Source organism: Orycteropus afer, unplaced genomic scaffold, assembly GCF_000298275.1.
Source record: "Orycteropus afer afer isolate SDZICR_OR568_19922 unplaced genomic scaffold, OryAfe1.0 scaffold00057, whole genome shotgun sequence".
NCBI classification, from domain to species: domain Eukaryota; kingdom Metazoa; phylum Chordata; class Mammalia; order Tubulidentata; family Orycteropodidae; genus Orycteropus; species Orycteropus afer.
Genome location: NW_006921644.1, coordinates 330401 through 353212, shown reverse-complemented (window position 1 = coordinate 353212; position 22812 = coordinate 330401). Strand labels below are relative to the sequence as shown.

General features: G+C 40.0%; 1 protein-coding gene across 1 annotated transcript in view; it reads right to left on the bottom strand.

Annotated features, from left to right (window-relative positions):
- Window positions 1–22812, bottom strand: part of CNTNAP4 (contactin associated protein family member 4) — a 330923-nt gene that overhangs the window by 66017 nt on the left and 242094 nt on the right. Inside the window, exons 11-12 of the mRNA XM_007939189.2 lie at window positions 16633–16739; window positions 13296–13415 (exon numbers count right to left, since the gene is read on the bottom strand). Of these exons, the coding sequence (XP_007937380.2) occupies window positions 13296–13415; window positions 16633–16739 (227 nt within the window). The remainder of the gene's footprint in view (window positions 1–13295; window positions 13416–16632; window positions 16740–22812) is intronic.

The following is a 22812-nucleotide window of genomic DNA, read 5'->3' as shown; positions in this document are numbered from 1 at the left end:
AACTGATTAAATTTCTGTAACATACATCATCAAATCTGATAGTCCAATTTTTAAAAAATCCATCAATATTTTGTGTATCTTCAAGAAAGAAAAAAGGACGCTACTATGTCTAATTCTAAAATAGTGTGGATATTCAGTACATCCTGTGTTCAGAGAGGTTACAATGTGAAAAAATAAATGCACTTCACATTTAGTGAAATAGTTTAAATTTCATAATGTAAGCAATGACTTTTCTACTCTTAAAAAGCATTTTATGTTACCAGCAAGAAGAAAGCCAAACTTTTATGTTTTCTCTTTTTAATCAACATTATGAGTATACATCTATTTATTTTTTAATTAAATGTGCAAATGTTCATTTTGGTATCATATGCCTTCCACAGTTAGGCAAGACAACAGGAAATTACTCGTTTTAACTGATCACATCCAATACTGCATCAGCAGTGCAGCTGCTACAGAAATAAAATATTTTTGAGTAGGTCCTATAACAAACACTATGTTGTTGTTGTTGTTGTTGTTATGTGCTGTCGAGTCGGCCCCGACTCATAGCAACCCCTCCTTGGGTTTCCGAGGCAGTATCACTACGGAAGTAGGATTGCCCAACCTTCCTTCCGAGGAGTGGCTGGTGGGTTTGAACCACCAGCCGTCTGGTTAGCAGGCAAGTGTCTTAGCCACTATGCTACCAGAGCTCCCATAACAAACACTATAGATACCAGAATGTCTATGAACATTCCCAGCACACTGAGCACCAAACCTTCTTTGAGGAAATGAAAATCCCACAATGTTTGTAACAGATGAAAAACGTGTTGTGTCTATCCTTCTACTTTCCCCGTAATAAACCAAAGCAAACCCACTGTCGTTGAGTTGAATCTGACTCATAGTGACTCTACAGGATTTCCAAGGCTATGAATCTTTACAGAAGCAGACTGCCACATCTTTCTCCCTGGGAGCGGCTGCTGGGTTCGAACTGCTGACCTTTCAGTTAGCAGCCATATGTTTAACCTCTGTGCCATCAAGGCTCCTTCCCAGCACTGGACTTCACACTATTTCTACTGTGAGACATGCAGGCATAAGAACACATTAATTTAAAGGTCCCTGATTTAGAGATAAGAAAAGATGGAAAGTTGTCAGAAGTCTGGTACATAATGTGCTGTTAAATCACATAAGCTCTCCTGTATTGAAAAGAAATTTTCTAAAATGTTTTTTTCTCTTACTAGCTAATACATTCACATGAATCAACAATCAAAACAACCTAAGGACGAACACTTTGATACATTTCACTCCCCCCCTCCTTGTCAGGTCATGTTTTGAATGGAAAAGCATGTTAAATGGGGGCAGGAGAGAGACTTGACAGACTTATTTCCTTCCCCATGTGGACTGTTCTTTAGCTATAAAACAATAGCTGCTAATATTTCCCTTGCATTTCAGCTCACCCAGACTTTTTAAAAACTAATTTTATTTTGCTGCTGTTGTTGAGAATGCATGCAGTAAACAGACACCAATTCAACCATTTCTACAGGTACAACTCGGTGATGCTGATTATATTCTTCGAGTCGTGCAAGCTTTCTCACCCTTCTTTTCTGAGTTGTCCCCCACCATTAACATAAACTCACTGTTCTCTAAGGTTCCTAGATAATATTTCAAGTTGCTGTCATCAATTTGATCCCACAGCGAGAGATCTTAAAGAGCATTGTACTCAAGGCAGACTTTTTTTTTTTTTTTTACTAGTGAAGCTGAACTACTGTTTGGTTTTAAGAAGACTTCTGGTGAGATATTTGTTTTAAGGTTTAAAGATTATTTCTAGACAATGGTTTCAGAGGTTCATCCACCCCCATGGCTCCAGAAAGTCTGGAGTCCATGAGCATTTGAAATTCTGTTCTGCATTTTCTCCTTTTTGATCAGGATTCTTCTGTAGAATCTTTGATTAAAATGTTCAGTAATGGTAGTAAGGCACTAACCAGTTCTTCTGTCTCACGGTAAAGGAGGCAGTTGTTCATGGTGGCAATTAGCCACTCATTCCAAATTCTCTTCCCATTCCTGAGTCTCCTTCTTCCTTTGTTATTCCAGGCAAATAAAGACCAAATATTGTGCCTTGGATGGCCATCTGCAATAGCTTTATTATGAAAATATCTTCCTCAAAGAGGATATGATATGTAAGTTTATTGTTACAAACTGAATTGTGCCCCAAAAAAACTCTTTTTAATTCTCACTTCTGTGCCTGTGGATGCAATCCCATTTGGGAACAGGGTTTCTAGGTTAGGTTAATGAGGTCACGATGTAGGATGTGTCCTGAACCTAATCACTCTGAGTTATACAAAGAGTAGAAAAAGCACAAATAGGGGAAGATAGATGCCATGTGGACATCACCAAGGAACCGAGGAACAGAAGCTAAAAGAGACCAAGCTCTTCCCCAAGAGCTGACGCGGAGACAGGGCCTTGCTCTGCACCCGGGGCCTTGAATGTGGACATCTAGCCTCCTGAACAAATAAATTTGTCTTCTTTAAAGGCACCACATGTTGTATTTCTGTTATAGCAGCACAAGGAAACTAAGACCCTTAGAAAACGCCTCGTGTTGATCAAAGTGGCTTTCTGGTTTGCCAACCGTGGCACGTCTGTGCCGCAGCACAGGGCAGCAGCCATCAGAGGGTCTGCTTTGCAGACAGACCTGCGTCCTTAGGAAAGCCAGGGAAAATGCGAACCTCCATTTCCAAATGCGGAAACGAGATGGTGGAACCGGGTAATGTCACAGCTGTTAAAGTCTGGATCTTAGCAGATTCAATCTTGGCGATCAGAAGTTTAAAGTTATTAGGCAGGCAAACCTGTAAGCCTAGCTTTCACTATTCAGCAAAAACAAAAACATTTGGTTGCCTTTTCTTGTGGCCAATCCATGGCATGCAAGAAGAGGCTGAGTAGTGACTAAAAGAGCAGGAAGCCTTGGTCTCTTGCCTTTGCAGTCACACTGAGAGGATATCCCTGTTGTTCAGCATCCCCTGGCTCACAGTTCAATTTCTTTACACCCTATAAGGGATTCAAAAGGAGCCCTGGTGGAGTAAATGAGTAAGCGCTTGGCTGCTAACCAAAAGGTTGGCAGTTCAAATCCACCCAGTGGTTCCCTGGGACGAAAACCTGGCAATCTGCTTCCGTAAAGATGACAGGCCACAAAACCACATGGGGCGCTTCTACTCTGTGAGATAGAGCCACTGTGAGCTGAAATTGAATATATGGCATCCAACACCAAGAAGGGATTAGAGGCCACAGTGCATGACAGTCGTTGAACAGCAGCTTTCCTAAACGTTTCCTTTTGAAATTCTAATATTTTAACATGATGACCTATTCTAGAAGCAATTTTATCTTCTTATGAAAAGTTCCATAAGGCAGGACGTTACACAGACACCACACTTATCAGACAGTCTATATTTCCAGGGCCAGACGGAGAGAACGGAATTATCAAAATAGATCCTGAGCAAAAGATACAAGTGTGCCAGCAGCCAAGCTCCAACTCCCATGGGCTTTACTAATAGGAGACACAGAACCCTTAGCCAGGAGTCTCTTTACTTCTCAGGCCTCTCTGTAAGTGTTATGCGATGTTTCTACAAACACCTAGTTAGATACAACAACTGTAAAAGGCATAGACTTCATCACAATTTTAATTAACTATTTTGTGATTTCCTTTATCGGTCTTGCCTACTAGGCTGTGAGTTCTATGGGAAAAGTGACACTTTGTGGTTTTCCAACCATGGCACGTGTAGCACCTAGCACAAGGCATGGCACAACATGCAGAAAAAGTCATCTGATGAAGAAATGAGAGAATGAACAAATGAACAAATGTATGAGAACAATATACTGTCTAGACCAGGGCTCACCCTTCCAGGTTACCTCATGCTGATTCGGTGGGTCATGGAGCCCTTCACTGTCTTTGAGCTATTATAACTGTAAATTATAGATAACTGATGGCAGTACAAAGTAATGTTAAGTCTGAAACTGTGAAGGGTTTGAAATGTTACCCTACTTTTAACTTACCAAGTTAGTCTGCTGCCGATTAGATAGAGAGAGAGAGAGAGAGAGAGAGAGAGAGAGAGAGATGGGGGCATTGGGGGTTCAGTGTTACAATTCTTGCCTTCCACTCAAGAGACCTCAGTTTGATTTCCAGCCAATGCACCCCACGCTCAGCCACCAGCCACCTGTCAGTGAGGCTTCATGTGGCTACGATGCTGAGCAAGTTTCTGTGGAGTTTCTGGACTGAGAGGAAGTAGGAAGGGAGGTCTGGTGGTCTGCTTGTGAAAATCACCCAGTGAAAGCCCTACAAATTACAACCAGCGGATCCAGAACCAGCCATGAGGACGGTGCAGGACGGGCAAGCTCTTACTCCATTGTGCATGGGGCTGCTGTGAGTCTCAGGCGACCTCAACGGCAGCTAGACCAACACACAGAGTGCTAGCATTCAGATCTGTACTAAGAGAAACAGGACGGCCAGAGCAGGGCCCACTCACTCCCAGTCAATGGCAGCAGCATGGATTCTGACAGGCCACATGCACCAGACATGCTCAGCTGCAACACAGGGACTGAGCCCCACAATTTTGTGGCTTACAGGGGGTGGCTGGCCCATCTTTCTCTCCTTCCATCCAAAAAGAGAGACCCTGGCTCTGGAACGTAACAAATCTTCTCTGAGGAGAGGAGGGCCAGGCCTCTAGGTTCTTATGACTCTTGGAATATAAGCAAGTATTTCTGGAGCGGGTGAGTCCTTAAATCTCTCCAGAGCAAATCACTAAGTCTAACTCCCAAGATGTATTTATATTTACTTGTCCTCTAACCCAGGTTGCCAGGTTTGTTTTTTTGCTTAGAGAGCAAAGCACTGTCCCTTTCCAGGATGTAACTCTTTTCCACACCAGTGGCATGAAGGCTGAAGAAGCAGGCAGGTCCAGCACGTGCTGGGCTGGACAGGCACATGATAGAAAGACACTAAAAAGCCAGTTGTTGGCCTAGCAATGCCAACTCCTGGTGACCCCACGGGTGTCAGGGTACAACTGAAATTCAGAGGGTTTCCAATGGCTGGCATCTTGGGGAAGGAGATTCTACGGCCTTCCTTCCTTGGTGCCTCTGGACGGGCTGAACCACCAATCTTCTGTCAGCAGTCAAGCACGTTCATCAACGGCACCGCCCGTTTTCAATTATTTTCTAAAGACAAGCAGATCCCTCCACTATGGAAGAAGCCAATCTTGCCACCATTTGCATGGTCAGTTCAATATTCCTAACATCGATGTTTTCATTCTTGGACATCTCCTTTGAATCGGTTGTAACTCTTTCCAAACCAAACCAAACTCATTGCTGTCAAGTAGGATCCTACTCATAATGACCCCTCCTTGGGTTTCCGAGGCAGTATCACTCTGGAAGTAGACTGCTCAACCTTTCTTCCAAGGAGTGGCTGGTGGGTTTGAACTGCCAGCCTTCTGGTTAGCAGTCAACTCTTTACTAGCAGGTTAAACAAAGTTCTACCAAAGTGATGTGTAGTCTTTATTTTTCAATTTTTGTAAAAGTCGTGTTTTCACTTTTAATTTGAAAATGATCCTCTATAAAATGCAGAGAGAGGCATTAAGGTAAGGAGACAAAGGAGCATGAGGAAGAAGAGGCAGCTGAAATAGGCAGAAAATCTATGAAAGTTCATAAATACACTAAAAAAGTGGAATGGTAGCTTGAGTCTACTGGTGTCTGTCCCAGAAGAGATTTCCAATCATGTGAATTGTGTATAAAGCAACTGAGTAATTAAGAACCTGATTTATCTGGGGATGACTCCTATTTTTCAGTGTGATAACACCTTAAAGGGAAAACATGCTGTTTAAGCAGTGCTACCGCAGAGCCTGTACGGCTCCATGCTTAATCGCTGAGGGTGATGGATGTGATGAAGGCCGTGGGAGCAGGTGGGAAGGGCTGCGTTAAGGGGAGTGGGGGAGGTGCAAGGGAAGCACAGGTAACTTTGCTGGAGCGAAACCTGATGGAAATAAGGCTGCATTTGAATAATGACAGATATTAAGTCTCATTGCTATTAAGAAAGACTTCATTATTGAAATCTCTAAAGGGAAAGTCGCAGTTCCTTGATGGTTCATAGGTTAATGCACTAGACTGCTAACAAAAAGTGGGGGGGGGGGTTGAGTCCCCCCAAGGCACCTTGGAAGAAATGACTGCAGACCTACCTCTGAGAGGCCACAGCCAGTGAAAACCCCGTGGAGGGCAGTTCTGCTCTGATACACATAGAATCGGCGTCAGTCGGAACTGACTCAACAAAGTAAAAGCAATGATATGATCACAAGCCTTTGACCCTCCAACCTTCTCAAAGAAAAGGTCCCAGGAGATCTCTCAGAATCCTGCGGGGCTCTTCTCAATAGCATAGGGGTCCGGGCCTCCAAATCTAGACGTCACTAAGTCAGTGGAATTAAACCCACAAGTCTTGGCCGTGGCGCACCGGGAAAGGATGAGCATAGACTATGGCATTGTCATTTTCTCAGAAGCTCAAAAGCCATTGTTGTCAGTCTCATCCAATTCCCTCCAGTGAAACAACTGTCCTTATAATGCAATGTGTGAACATGAGAAACTTCTTAAACACGGAAGTATTTCATTATAGAAAAAAACAATGAACTTAGTGTGGCAGCAAACGGCCCTATACATTCCAGCAAGGACAACCGCTGGGATTCATATTACCCGGAGTAATTATTTTTAAAGTACATTTAGAATACTTGGCTTAGAAAGAAGATTCAGTCTGTAACACAGGTTGGGAGCTATCCATTCAAAATGAAATATCTGTATTTGTATTTTGTAGGCTTTAGTGCTTTGTCGTTCTTAGGTGCTGTGGAGTCGGTTCCAACTCACAGTGACGCTATGATGCTATGACACTATGACTCTATAAGCCTGGTCCTGCACCATCCTCACAATTGTTACTATGCTTGAGCTCATTGGGGCAGCCACTGTGTCCATCCATCTTGTTGAGGGTCTTCCTTTTTTTCACTGACTCTTTACTAAGCACGACATCCTTCTCCAGGGACTGGTCCCTTCTGACAACATGTGCAAAGGACGACAGATGAAGTCTCACCATCTTCGCCTCCATTGATCAGTCTGCTCTCAGTGCACAGACGTATTTAACTACATGTGGAATCATCTGTTTGCCACTAATTCTAAAGTAGGAGCTCTGGTGGCATAGTGACTAAGGCTTCTGACTACTAACCAGGAGGCTGGCAGTTCAAACCCACGAGCCACTCTTCGGAAGAAAGATTGTGCAATCTACTTCTGTGGTGATACCGCCTCGGAAACCCAAGGAGAAGTCTCTATGAGTCAAATCCAACTCGATGGCAGTGAGTTTTTGGTTAATTCTAAACTAATAAATGGATTTTTAAAAAAGTTACACATATGCAAATTACTCATTTGGCATTTAGGGTTGCTTTCAGCATTGTTATACCTGATTTATATAACCAGAAGGTACGCTACTGGCTACAGGAAATGAAAGATTGTTAGAAGATAGCTTTATCTAGCTGGCAAAACTTTCAGGATGGGAGAAGAGAGTCCAAGGTTTCAGTCCCACTCGTTCCCTAATGAGATTCAGTGGCGTGTGACACAACCTCCCTGTGCTTCGCCTTCTGCATCTGCAAAGGCAGCTCAACAAGGAGTCTCTGGAGCCGCAATGTCTTTTTCATGCAGGATTGTTATACTCCAGGAGTGACATTTTTGTTTGAATATTTGTTCCAGAGCTTCTGGAGCCATTTAGCTGCTTCTTGGCATGATATCTGTGTCTTTTTGTTCTCAACATCTTGTGTTTCCAGAGGCTTTAAATCTGTTGTTGCTGTTGTTATGTGCCGTCAAGTCATCTCCGACTCGTACCAACCTTAGGTACAACACTGCCTGGTCCTGCGCCAGCCTCACTATTCCTATTATACCTGAGCCCATCGCTGCAGCCACTGTGTCTATCTGTCTCATTGAGGGCCTTCCCTTCTTTCGTTGACCCTCCAACCTACCAAGCATGACATCCTTCTCCAGATACTGGTCCCTTCTGACAACATGACCAAAGTAGGGGAGACGAAGTCTGGCCATTCTCGCTTCCAAGGAGCATTCTGATTGCACTTCCTCCAGGACAGATCTGTTAGTTCTATTAGCAGTTCGTGGTACTTTCAGCATTTTTCGCCAATACAACAACTCAAAAGCATCAACTCTTCTTCGATCTTCCTTATTCATTGTCCAGCTCTCACATGCATATGAGGTGACTGAAAATACCATGGCTTGGGTTAGGTGTATCCTACTCTTTGCTCTTCAGTGCTTGAAAGAGGTCTTTTGCAGCAGATTTGCCCAATATGTCTTTTGATGTCTTGTCTGCTGCTTCCATTGGCGCTGACTGTAGAACCAAGTAATATGAAGTCTTTGACATCTTCAATCTTTTCTCCATCTATTGTGATGCTGCTTATTGGCCCAGTTGTGAGGATTTTTGTTTTCTTTATGTTGAGGTGTAATCCATACTGTAGACTGTATAGTCTTTCATTTTCATCAGTAAGTGCTCTAAGCCATCCTCACTTTCAGCAAGCAAAGGTGTGTCCTCTGTGTATCTCAGGTTGTTAATAAGCCTTCCTCCAATCCTGATGCCACATTATTCTTCATATAATCCAGCTTCTCGGATTATTTGCTCAGCATACAAGTTGAATAAGTATGGCAAAAGGATACAACCCTGACACACTCCCTTCCTGATTTTAAAACCACGCAATGTCCCCTTATTGTGTTTGAATGACAGCCTCCTGGTCTATGTACAGGTTCCTCATGAGTATAATTAAGTGCTCTGGAATTCCCATTTTTCTCAGTTATCCAAAATATGCCAATCAAATGCCTTTGCATAGTCAATAAAACACAAGTAAACATCTTTCTGGTATTCTTTGCTCTGAGCCAAGAACCATCTGACATCAGCTATGATATCCCTTGCTCCATATCCCCTTCTGAATCCAGCTTGCATTTCTGGAAGCTCTCTGACAATATACTGTTGCAACCATTTTTGAATTATCTTCAGTGAGATTTCACTTGTGTGTGATATTAATGATATTGTTCAATAATTTCCACATTCTGTGGGATTACCTTTCTTTGGAATGGGTACAAATATGGATCTCTTCCAGTCAGTTGGCCAGGTAGCTGTCTTCAAAATCTCTCAGCTTTAAATCTGAATGCCCTATTTTTCCATGATAATCTTTGTGGCAACACCTTCAAACTCTGTCTGCTTTCTTACTTTTTTTTTGTTACTTTTCCCCACCCAGCCTCACTCCTAGTTTGAGCTCTATGACCCACTTGGCCTCATTGCACAATCCTAGGTCATAGAACCATGGAATGGGGTCTCTCTCTTCTTCTCTTTATATATACTATGCTCATATACATATATATGTATCTATCTATCTATATAATATACTGAGCTGTTCATTTATTCACATATATATATAAATCATATATTTAAGAACTAGCAATACTGATCAACTTAACCCAAAAACTCACTGCCATCATGTCAATTCCAACTCATAATGACCCTCTTTGGGTTTCCAAGGCAGTAAATCTTTATGGAAGCATATTGTCTAGTTTTCCTTTCACAGAGGGGTTGGTGGGTTTGAACCGCCAACCTAGTTAGCAGTCAAATGCCTTAGACGCTAAGCCACCAGAGCTCCTTATTGACCAACTTAGAAAATATGTAATTTTCAGAATCAAAACTTTATATAGCACATATATGGGAGTAATTCAGGATCCATGTATCAGAACGTAGGATTCACAGCAATGATGCAGTGGTGAACTGTTAAATTTCACCCATAACCCAACCTATACACTCTGGAACATCTGAAAAGTCATTCTGACACTTAATGTCTTGTGTTTACAAAGTTTTCTTTCTTTCTCTGTGAAGTCTTTCCACCCTTATGTTTAACCCTCACTTGATAAAGCAGGGTGTGTATTTGCAAACCACAGGTCTAAAATGGCAGTTCCCAAACCTGGGTACACATAACAATTACTGAGGGAAATACTGGTTCCGTGGTCTCCCCCCGACCACAGTCAGAACCTCCTGGGGTGCTGTCTGGAGCCTACTGGGGATCAAGGCGCCATCTTTAACTCTTGCCTGGACTCTTGTATTACTTCCAATGGTCTCTTAATGGTTCTCTCTCCTTTCTATCCATGATCTGGGACGGGCATTTCCCAACACAGGAGCAACTGTGAGTGATCCTAGTCAGAGAAGTGCATCAAATGATTGCTCAGAGCTTCCTAGTGTCTTTTCTTCTGCTGTCAGAGTAAAAAGCAAAGAGCTTACAACATTGTGCGAGACCACCATGCCTCTCCGTGTCTCCTCACTTGGCTTTCCTGCTCTCCTGTTCCTCCTCCCTACTTGTCATACTCCAGCCACACTGGATTTGTTGCTGTTTCCTGAACATACCTGGTAAGCTCCTGCTTCGCATTTGCACATCCTCTGCCTGGAAGGTTTTTACCTCAGATACTCAGGTAGCTAGTTTTTGCAGCTCCCTCAAGCATTACATCAAATGCCACTTGCTCAGCTGGCCTTCCTTGACTGCCCAATTTTAACTAGCAAATCTTTGGACTTCCTGCCTCATTCTAATATTGCCCTTTTCTGTTTTATTTTACTGCCTACAAGTGTTTCAGCTTCCTAACATAGCCCTGCCCGATGTAATGTCATGCAGTGATGGAAATGTTCCACAGCTGTGCTGATCAGTACATGTGCTCCTCCCCCAGGTGGCTACGCCAAGCACCTGACTTGTGGTTAGTGAAACTGAGGAAGTGAATATTCCATGGAATTTAATGTTAATTAAGGAAATTTAGAAAATTTAAACTTCATTTAAATTCATTTATTTTTATTAATCAATTATAATTTAATTTAAATAGGCACTTGTAGCTAGTGTCTTCCATATTGGACAGCACAATTATGCTACAATCCATTTTTTAGGTCTGTGTTTGGTGATGCAATAAATCAACCATCTGTACATCAGTGAAGCTATAGATTCCCTCTTTTTTGCTGTTGGCCTACTGGTTTAGCCTTGTATCAATAACATATTGGTTTGCACAGCCTGTTTGTAGAACGTCTTTACATCTGACATAGTTAAACCTTCCAACGTTGTTCTTCAAGATTGATTTGCTTCTTCTTGTTCTGCATTTTCTCATAAATTTTAAAATCTGTTTGCCACTTTTCACCCAAACAAACCAACTAACAACCAAAAACCCTACTGCAATTATAACCTGGGTTTGCACTATATCTCTATCTAGTTGGGAAGGACTGGCATTTACACAATATTGTGTCCTAATCGGTGAACATTTTATGTTCCTCTAATTATTCAGGATTTTAATTTATCTCAAGAGCACTTATACTTATCTGTGTAGAAAGCTTGGACATTTTTTTCACTAGAGTTATACCTATATGTTTGAGATTTTTGATACCACTGAAGTGGACTCAGCTAACATTTTATTTTCTAATTGTTTATTGCTGTATACAGAACAAATTTTATATTAACTTTATATCCACTGATTTTCCTAAATTTTAATAGCTTATCCATACATTGTATAAGCTACTCTCAATACATAATCAAGCCATCTATAAAGAATAAGAATCTTAGTTCTTCCTTTTCAGTATGTACGTATGTATGTGTGTGTGTGTGTGTGTGTGTGTGTATATATATATTCCTTTTTCTTGCTTTATTGTATTGGTTAGGACTTCTAATACATTGGTGATTAGAAATGGTGGTAGAAAGGATGCTTGTATTATTATACAAGCATTTTATTATTATTATTATTATTATTATTGTATTATTATTCTCCCTGATAACAGGGAGAAAATTTTTAATATTTCATCATAAATTATGATATTTGCTGTAGGTGTTTCTTTGTGGGTACACTTATAAAATTAAGAAAATCTCCCTCCATTGGTAATTTATTAAGTTTTTTAAATTTTTTTTTATTATGAACAGATGTCTAGTTTAATCAGCTGTATTTTCTGTGTCTATTAATGCCTATATAAATTTATGTAAGTAATTCAAGAATTCAATATATTTGATGTTTCCATACATTAAAAAAGTCATTATTTTTCAAAGCTTTCACATGTAGCAATCTGCTCAGAGAAATCACTATCATTTATGTTTCAGGACACAACAGAAACATTCATTATTAAATATTCTATAAACATGCCACAAGGAAAGGTGTGCATCAGGGTTGTATCCTTTCCCCTACATTTATTCAGTCTGTATGCTGAGCAAATCATCTGAGAAGCTTGACTGTATGAAGAAGGACACAGCATCAGGACTGGAGGAGGACTCATTAATAACTCACAGTATGCAGACGACATAACTTTTCTTGCCAAAAGTAAAGAAGACTTGAAGCATTTACTGAGGAAGATCAAAGATTACAGCCTTCTATAAGGATTACACCTCAACATAAAGGAAATAAAAATCCTCCCAACTAGACCAATAAGCAACATCATGATAAACAGAGAAAATACTGAATTTCTCAAGGATTTCATTTTACTTGGATCCTTACTCAATGCCCATGGAGTCAAGATATCAAAGGATATATTGCTTTGGGCAAATCTGCCGCAAAAGACCTCTTTCAAGTGTTAAAAATCAAAGATGTCACTTTAAGGACTAAGGTGCACCTGACTATGCTATTTTCAATTGCCCCATATGCATGTGAAAGCTAGACAATGAATAAGGAACACTGAAGAAGAATTGATGTCTTTGAATTATGATGTTGCTGAAGAAACTTTAATATACCATAAGCTGTCAGAAGAATGAACAGATTTGTCTTGGAAGAAGTACAGTAAGAAGCCTCCTTAGAAGGGAGAATAGTAAGACTCTGTCTCGTACACTTTGGACATGTTATCAGGAGGGTAGTCCCTGGAGAAGGACATCATGCTTGGTAGAAAGTCAGCAAAAAAGAGGAAGACCTCAGTGAGCCGGACTGACAGGGTGGCTGCCACGAACGGCTGAAACACGGCAGCGACTGCGAAGATGGCCGAGACTGGGCAATGTTTTGTTCTGTTGTACGTAGGGTCACTAGGAGTTGCAACCGACTCTACAGCACCTAACAACAACAACGCACTACATATACAGTAGGAAACACAATGACAACATTTCAAATCATCACTATTAAACCATTTTTAAAAAAAGATTTCTGTTCAATTTTCTCCTGAACAATAAACACTTTAATGAAGTTGCAATGAAGCCAACTTTCAACATGTTTCACTTTAATTATGTGTGTTTCAAGCATTCATGCAGATTTCACTACTGAATGATAGTTGATTAACTCACCGGTCATATTGCAATATGCAAGGAATGGTCCCAGGGGACCACTTCCATCTGAGTCTATATAGTAAAACCCTGAAGTATTTCCTCTGTGCTTATAGGCTTCACATGACTGCTCATAGATAGCTGTAAAAAAAAAAAAAATCATCATAAATGGAATAGTACAAAATGTATCCTTTAAATTTTAATCTGGACACAATCTACTCCAAGACTTGAAATTTAGCATGTAGATTATCAACTAGGAAAAAGGTACAACATACTTTGAAATACAAAACTCATTCTAATATGATTGAACTAGATTCAATCAAAAAGAAAGAGTAAGGTTGTATTTTATGACATTTATTTTTATATTATGAGGAATAAGGAAGGAGAAGGTAGGTGCTGAAATGTAAAGACACTTCTAAGCATAATGTGTTATCTTTATCTTGCAACATCCATTTTGCAATTTCTAATTCTAGTATCACCTTTTAATACTAAACATCTGAAATATGATAGTAATCTCCTCAAATAATGTGCCACTATCCAATAAATATGCAATAGAAAAGTTTTAAATAAAGTTGTAACTGTACTATTTTCTCACATAAAATAAGTCATATAGAATATTTTTTCATAAAACTAGTACGACTTAAAAATCTCCTCACCAATAATTTTAGAACAGAAACTTTCTTAAATACTTTGTAACAGGAACTCAACGCAACTGAAATTCAAAGCAGAAGAAACAGTTATATGAAATATGCCTCCAATTGGACTTAATATATTCTTATCTAAAATGGGAGGTTTTTGACTATGTAATTATATTTTTTTGGCATGCCCAAGATTTGATATTAACATTTGTGTATGATGCATACTTCTTATTGAACGTTTGTCCAAATATGTACCAGCAATTTCTATTATAAGTAGCTCTAGTAGCATAGTGCCTAAGGCATTTGACTGCTAACCAGAAGGCTGGCGGTTCAAACCCACCAGCTGCTCCTCAGAAGGAAGATGGGGCAATCTACTTTTGTAGTGATACTGCCTCAGAAACCCAAAGAGAGGTTGCTATGAGTCAGACCAGACGGCACATAACAACAACAACAAGGACTTCTATTAAGGAGCTCTGGAGGCGTAGTGCCTAAGGCATTTGACTGCTAACCAGAAGGTTAGTGGCTCAAATCCATCAGCCACTCCAGGAAAGGAAGATGGGGCTATCTACTTCTATGAACATTTACTGCCTTGGAAATCCAAAGGGGTTTCTATTACATATTACATAGATGGAAATAGATATGTAGGATATTGATCAGTTTTATTTGTATTTCGTGCCAGTTAAGTATGTAAAAATGGTCCCTTTTTATACTTCTATATGTGTACAGTCAGAATCCCTGGTGGTGCAGTGGTTAAGCACTTGACTGCTAACTGAAAGGTCAGTGGTTTGAACTCACCAATTGCTCAGCAGGAGAAAGATGTGGCAGTCTACTTCTGTAAAGATTTAGGGCCTTAGAAACCCTGTGGGGCAGCTCTACTCTGTCCCATAGAGTCCCTATGAGTCAGAATCAACTTGATGGCACCAGGTAACACATATGGCCATAAATGCCTTACAAGAAGTTGGCGGGACACACAAACACCTTTGAGGTGGGGTCTGGGACTGGAGAAGATGTAAGCTGGAGTAGAGGCAATAAGGGACTTCTGCACTGACGGTGTGTGTGGGAGTGCCTAAGAGGATTTCATGAATAATGTCTGCTATTGCTGATGGGGCAATCTACTTCTGTAGTGATACTGCCTCAGAAACCCAAGGAGAGGTCGCTATGAGTCGAGTCCGACTTGACAGCACTTAACAACAACAACATTGCTGAAGTCACACCCTACTTGTAACCAGAGGCCATGTTATCTGAGCCAGGTCACCCAGCTAATGGAGAGACAATATAGATACATAATGTATTACACACACACGCACACACAATTGGTCACTCCCAAACGATACAATCAATGCCAGAGGAACCACTTTGGCTGCAGTAGTAGAAGCATCTAGGATGGGGCCCAAAGTGCCTCCTGATCACGCCCTCGCCTAATGAGTCAGGACTTCTGAGGGCCCACTATGGAGCTCCAGGACTAGAAGCCAGAATTCTGACCTGCTCTCTGGCAGGAGTACACAGTCACAGACCAGTGTAAGGGACCCGGGGCAATGAGCCTGGCTAGATCTAACACCTGAAGTCAAGGAGGACTAGGAAAGAAGTGTTCAGAAAAGTCAGTAGTGACGTCTTTAAAATGAAAGAAAAATGGGCATTTCTGTCTCCTCATCTCTCCATGACGTGTTCCTACAGGTTGCTAAACAACAGAGCAGCGTGAACAGCTCATCAGAAAAACATGGCTCACAGCATGGGAAAGGGCACAGGAGCATGACTGAAATGCTCTCATCCTCACCTGCCCCAGCTACTGGCGTGGGCTTGGGCAAGTTGATTAATACCAAATTCCTTGTGGATCAACTGCATGTAATCATAGTACCCACCTCCTATGGCTGTCCTCAAAACTACATGGGTTAACATTTATAAAACACCAGATCAGTGCCTAGAATTTAAAAGCATTCACTAAAATTAGCTATTACAATGGATATAATCATTATTTACCATCTTCATCCTTCACAGCCTCATCATGCAAGGTTGCAAAAGAATCTAAGCACTACTTAAGTCTCTATTTTCAGGAGGTTTGGTGGTATAGTGCCTAAAGCATTTGACTGTGAACCAGAAGTTTGGTGGTTCAAACCTACCAGCCACTCCATGAAAGGAAGACTGGGCGATCTACTTCTGTAAAGATTTACTGCCTTGGAAACCCAAAGGGGTTGCTATGGGTTGGAATCGACTTGATAGCACTGAGTTTGATTTTTTGGGTTTGTTTTTAGTCTCTATTTGACATCTAAATCTGCACAAGCCACAATGCCCTGGTCCAATGGTGCTACCTCTGAGAATATATTTAATTGGTGGAACACCAAGAATTTGGTTATTGAGCATGTTTCCATTTATACTTCAGTTTCTAGAAATTTTAGACTCAAAATATCAGCCCAGTTCAAATAACTGAACAAGATTTTATCATGTGTCCAGCATTTATATTTTATTGTTACCCTCCTGCTATCCTACATGTATGTTCCCTCTGCCAGTTATACTACTCTTTTCTATCCTGTTTGATATTATTATTTCTATCATCTGTCTTCACTACTCTGTGAAAGGAGGTAGATTAAAATCAACGACAAGTCAACTGTACATTCCAACACATGGTTGCACACACGACACATACAACATGACAATGAAAAGGGAAAAGGAATAGGGACATAAGAAAAGAGGCAAAAATGAGCAGGTGTGTTTAGTGGGCTTACAGTTATGGCATGTTGCTCCCCTGTATCCTGTGTCTGCACAGTCACAGTGGAAGGTGCTCCAGGACTGGGAGCATTCGCCGCCATGCTCACAGTAGTTGGGCAAACACCTAAAAGAAAGTGCAGATAGAGTCACTACAGTTCACTTTTACACATATCATAAAATATTGACCACAGATCTGAAGACATGGTCCTAAAGAAGAAGAAAAACATAAAGAGGACACTCAACATAACTAGGTATTATGAAGTCTGTCTAGGGCACTTTAATCACAGAACTAAACATCAGGTCCATAAACTTATCCAATTTCAACTGATGCTGAGGTCACTGTTACCACTTGATTTTCAACATGTTCTACTGTATCAGAGACCTTTATTTTTCCTAAATGGTACATCACTAATTCAGTATGTTGTCAAGGAGGGGTCGCTATGAGTCGGACCCAACTCCAAGGCAATGAGTTTGGTTTTTGGTTTTGGTTTATGTTGCCAAAAATATTAATTGCTTATACCGAATCAAACCAAACTCACAACTGTCGAGTCGGATCCGACACATAGCGATCCCTCCTTGGGTTTCCGAGGCAGCCTCACTACAGAAATAGATTCCCTAACCTTTAGTTGAACATACAGGCATACCTCATTTTATTGCACTTTGATTTATTGTGCTTCACATTTTTTTTTACAAACTGAAAGTCTGTGGCAACCCTGTGTTGAACAAGTCTATAGGCACCATTTTTCCAACAGCATGTGGTTACTATATGTCTTTGTATCACATTTTGTTAACTCTCGCAATATTTCAAACTTTCTCATCATGGTACTGCACACTTAATGGACTACAGTGTAGTGGAAACATAAGCTTTGTAGGCACTGGGAAAACAAAAAATATGTGTGACTTGCTTTATTGCAATATTCACTTTATTGCAGTGGTCTGGAACCAAATCCACAATCTCTCTGAGGTGTGCCTGTATTAAGTTACTACATTGTGTAAATATTAAAGGAAGAAGGAAATCTAGAGATGGGAAGATGGTGTCTTACCTGTAGCCCACATGTTACTTCTTTCTAGCATCTTAATGCCTGAAAAACTAGGTGCAGCAGTTTGAAGTGGGGATTCTGGCACTCTGAACAGCTCATTAAGTCAGAGTATGCCAAACTCAGGGGAGTAGGATTAGAAAGAAGGGAGAGGCAGTGTAATAACCCGGAAAGAATAAAAATAGGTGAACCTGCCCTGAGGAGCGCCAACCAGCCAGCGAGACAGGGCATCAGAAGTCTCCTTAGCATAGTGAAAAGAATGCACCAGAGGACCTGTGGCCACTCCATGGATCTACCTTCAGCATCTGCATTTATGGGTAAACTTGGGACCACTGGGAGGGAACAGAGACCTTCTGGCTCCAGGTGCCGCTGAATTGGGAGCAGAGAGGGAAACATGCCACAAGTGGGTGGGCCCTGGAATGAACTCCTGGCACAGATCAGGGCAGCTATTCCAGAACAACTTTTTGGCAAGGAGGGGCCTGGAGTACAGGGTTTTTGCGGCTGGCTGAACCTGGCGGAGAGTGCTGAACTTGAGTTGCAGGCCTGTGAGTAGCAGTATAATGTCACCATTAGCAGTCTACTCAAAGCCCTGGAAATGGCTACTGGTGCCTTGGAGTTTTTTTTTTCTCTTGTCTTCCTCCTTTCCTCACCTCTTCCCTGACTCATCCAATAGAAAAACCACATTAAGCCACCACAACACCTGCCAGCTCAAATCCTAAACTTCCTGCATGAGGAACAGAGACCTGCAACCACATTCCACACAGTGACTCCATAATCACAAAGAAAACTACAGAGCAGCCCAGTACACCTGAATTAGTAACCAAAAAAATAAAACACACCAGCTCCACTTTTGCAAAAATATTAAATCATAAAATCAAGACAAAACAAATCAATACATAACTAACACGTAAAGACAACTTCAAAATGTCTAGGAAACAACAGACAACCTCGAATGAAACAAACAAAACAAAACAAACAAACAAAAAAGAAACCAGAATAGGACAACAAAAATAAAATTCCAAACAAAAGTCACATTAAACATGGAGGAAGAGGAGGCAATAGAATTATCCGAGAAGGAATTTAGAGGGTATGTTTATAGAACTCTACAAGAGCTTAAGAAAACCCCAAACAGAATCAAGGAAAACACAAAACAGTACCCTGCAAGAACTCAGGAAAACCATTCAAGAACAAAATAACAAGATTAATACACAATCAGAACTTATACAAAAACAGCAGTTAGAAATGCAGAAGATGAATACCAAAATTAAAAATTACACAACACAGTGGAAGCACAAAAGAGTTAAGTCAGAACAGGCTGAAGAATACATTTCCTAGCTACAATATAAATCCCCTGACACCAGCCTGTATAAAGAAAAATCAGTACAAATATTTAAAAGAAATGAAGAGAACCTAAGAGTTATATGGGATGGCATGAAAAGAAACAACATATGCTTCATTGGAATTCCAGAACAAGAAGAGGTAAAAAAAAAAAAAAAAAAAAAAACACTGAGAAAATTGTGGAAGACTTGCTAACAGAATACTTCCTCCATATTATGAAGGAAGAAAAGATACTTGTTCAAGAAGCTCAAAGAACCACATACAGGATAGATTCCAAGAGAAAAACACCAAGGCATATCATAATCAAACTCTCTAAAACCAAAGACAAAGAAAGAATCTTGTTAGCTGCCTGGGACAAAATAAATATTCTTATAATGATTAAACAGTTAGGCTGAGTTCTGATTACTCAGTAGAAACCATGCAGGTAAGAAGGCAATGGGACGGCATACATAAAACACTGAAGGAAAAGGACGTCCAACCAAGAATCCTATATTCAGCCAAATTTTACATCAAATTTGAGGGTGAAATCAAGACATTCTCAGACAAACAGAAATGAAGGGATTTTGTGAAAACCAGACCAACCCTACAACAAATGCTTAAGGAAGTCCTTCCAATAGAGAACTCACAACAGAGAACAAGCAAAATCAGGACACATGACATCAACACTAAAACCAAATCAGAAATAGAAGCTCAAAATAAGACCATAAAACATTATAAACTAAAAAACAAGGAAGTCCATCTGCATACAACAACAGCAACTAACAAAATACAGGGCATGAAAGTTCTAGGTACAAACTTCCAAATGGAGAGGAAAACAGGACAATATCCCCATAGAACAGGTGGTTCCAAAAATACAGAGACGAGAATGTGCTTCAAGCTAACCACAGAGAAAATTAACAATCTTCATAAGCAAACCCAGAAGGAAGGAAAACACATGGGTTTAGTAAGCACAAAACCAACAAAAAAGAAGAAAAGAGAGGAAGCACTTGACAAAATGAAGTCAGCATAGAAAAGTATATGGAACAAGGAAACTCCAACAATGTGACAAAAAAACACAATAGAATGATAGCAATCAAGGCATACCTATCACTAATTACACTCAATATGAATGGACTAAAGGCACAAGTCAAGAGAAAGAGTGTCAGACTGGATAAGAAAAGAAGACCCATCAAAATCCTCCTGCCAAGAGAACCACCTTAAACACAAAGATAAAAAACAAATTAAGAGTTCAAAAAAAAAAAAAAAAAAAAACCCACACCAAACTCACTGCTGTCGAGTTGGATCCGACTCATAGCGACCCCTCCTTGGATTTTCGAGGCAGTATCTCTACAGAAGTAGATTGCCTGATCTTCCTTTCCTTCCAAGAAGTGGCTGGTGGGTTTGAACCACCAGCCTTCTGGTTAGTAGTGAAATACCTTAGGCACTATGCCACCAGAGCTCCCACAATTAAGAGTTAAGGGGTGGGAAAAAATATACCAAGTGAACAGTAACCAAAAAAGAGCAGGAGTGGCAATCTTGATTTCTGATAAAATAGACTTTAAGGTGGAGAACACCATAAGAGACAAAGAAGGTCACTATATGATGCTGAAAGGGTCAATTGACCAAGAAGACATTACGATAATAAATATCTATGCACCCAATAAAAGTGTTCCAAAATACATGAAGTAAATATTAATTGAATTGAAAGGGAAAACAGACAGCTCTACAATAGTAGCAGGGGACTTTAACACACCACTTCCAAGGAGGGACAGATCAACTAGAAAAAAAGTCAACAAAGATACAAAAGAACTCAACAACACAATCAACCAACTCAATCTCACAGACATATACAGAGCACTCCATCCCACAAAAGCACAATTCACATTCTTCTCCAATGCACATGGATCATTCTCTAGATGAGATCATATATTAGGACATAAAACAAGCCTCAATAAATTCAAAAACAATGAAATACTACAAAGCATCTTCTCAGACCACAATGCTATAAAATTAGAAATTAATAATAGGAAGATCAAGGAAAAAACATCAAATGTGGAAGTTGAACAATTCACTGCTCAAAAACTACTGGGTAATAGAACAAATAAAAACTGAAATAAAAAAATCCTAGAAACAAATGAGAATGAAGATACATCATACCAAAACCTATGAGACACAGTAAAAGTAGTACTCAGAGGTCAGTTTATAGCAATAAAGGCATACATCAAAAAAGAGGAAAGAAACAAAATCAACACTCTAACTCAACAACTTCAACAATTACAAAAAGAACATCTAGAAGTAAGGAAATAATAAAGATCAGAATAGAAATAAATGAAACAGAAAACAACAACAACAACAAAAACAGAGAAAATCAACAGAACAAAAAGCTGGTTCTTCAAAAAGGTTAACAAAATTAACAAACCACTGGCAAATCTAACGAAAGAAAAGAAAGAGAAGATGGAAGGTACAAGAACAGTAAATGAAAAGGGTGTCATCACAACACAACCAACTGAAATGAAAAAGATACTGACAGGATACTATGAAAAACTATACTCCAACAGACTTGGAACCTAGAAGAGGTGGACAAGTTTCTAGAATCAAAAGACCTACCTAAACTACCCCACTCAGAGACAGAATACTTGCACAGACTCATAACAAAGGAAGAAATTGAACGGGTCATAAAAAAAATTTCCCACAAGAAAAAGTTCTGGCCCTGATGGCTTCACTGGAGAATTTTTAAAAATATTCAGGGAACAGTTGACACCTATACTACTCGAGCCATTCCAGAACACAGAAAAAGACGGAATGCTCCCAAACTCATTTTATGAAGCAAATATACCACTAATACCAAAACCAGGGAAAGACACCACTAAAAGGGAAAACTATGGACCAATATCCCTCATGAACACAGATTCAAATATTTTCAACAAAAATCCTAGCCAAGAGAATCCAACAACATATCTAAAAAATAATACATCCTGATCAAGTGGGATTCATACCTGGTATGCAAGGATGGTTCAACATCAGAAAATCAATCAATGTAATCCACCACATAAACAAAACAAAAGAACCATATGATTATATCAATTGACACAGAAAAGGCATTTGATAAAATCCAACATCCATTCCTGTTCAGAACTCTCAGAAAAATAGGGATAAAAGGGAAATTCCTCAACATAATAAAGGGCATATATGCAAAACCAATGGCCAACATTATTATTAATGGAAAAAGACTGAAAACATTTCCCTTACGAATGGTACCCAGACGGGGATGCCCTCTATCACCACTCCTATTTAACGTTGTATTAGAAGTCCTGGCCAGGGCAATAAGGCAAGAAAGGAAAATAAAAGGCATACAAATTGGCAAAAAGGAAGTAAAGCTATCTCTATTTGCAGATGATATGATCCTGTACATAGAAAACCAAAGAAACTCAGCAGAAAAACTACTGAAACTAATAGAGAGGTTCAGCAAAGTGACAGGATGCAAGTTTAACATACAAAAATCAATTGGATTCCTCTACACCAACAGAGACATCCAAAAAAGAAATAAGGGAAACAATACCTTTTACTATAGCTACTAAAAAGGTAAAATATCTAAGAATATATCTTACCAGAGACACAAAAGACCTATACAAAGAAAACTATAAAACACTACTACAGGAGACAACAAGGGATCTACATAAATGGAAGAACCCGCCTTGTTCACGGATCTTGTTGTTGTTGTTATGTGCCATCGAGTCTGACCCAAGTCATAGTGACCCCTCCTTGGGTTTCCGAGGCATTATCACTATAGAAGTAGGTTGCCCAACCTTCCTTTGGAGGACTCGCTGGTAGTTTGAACCACCA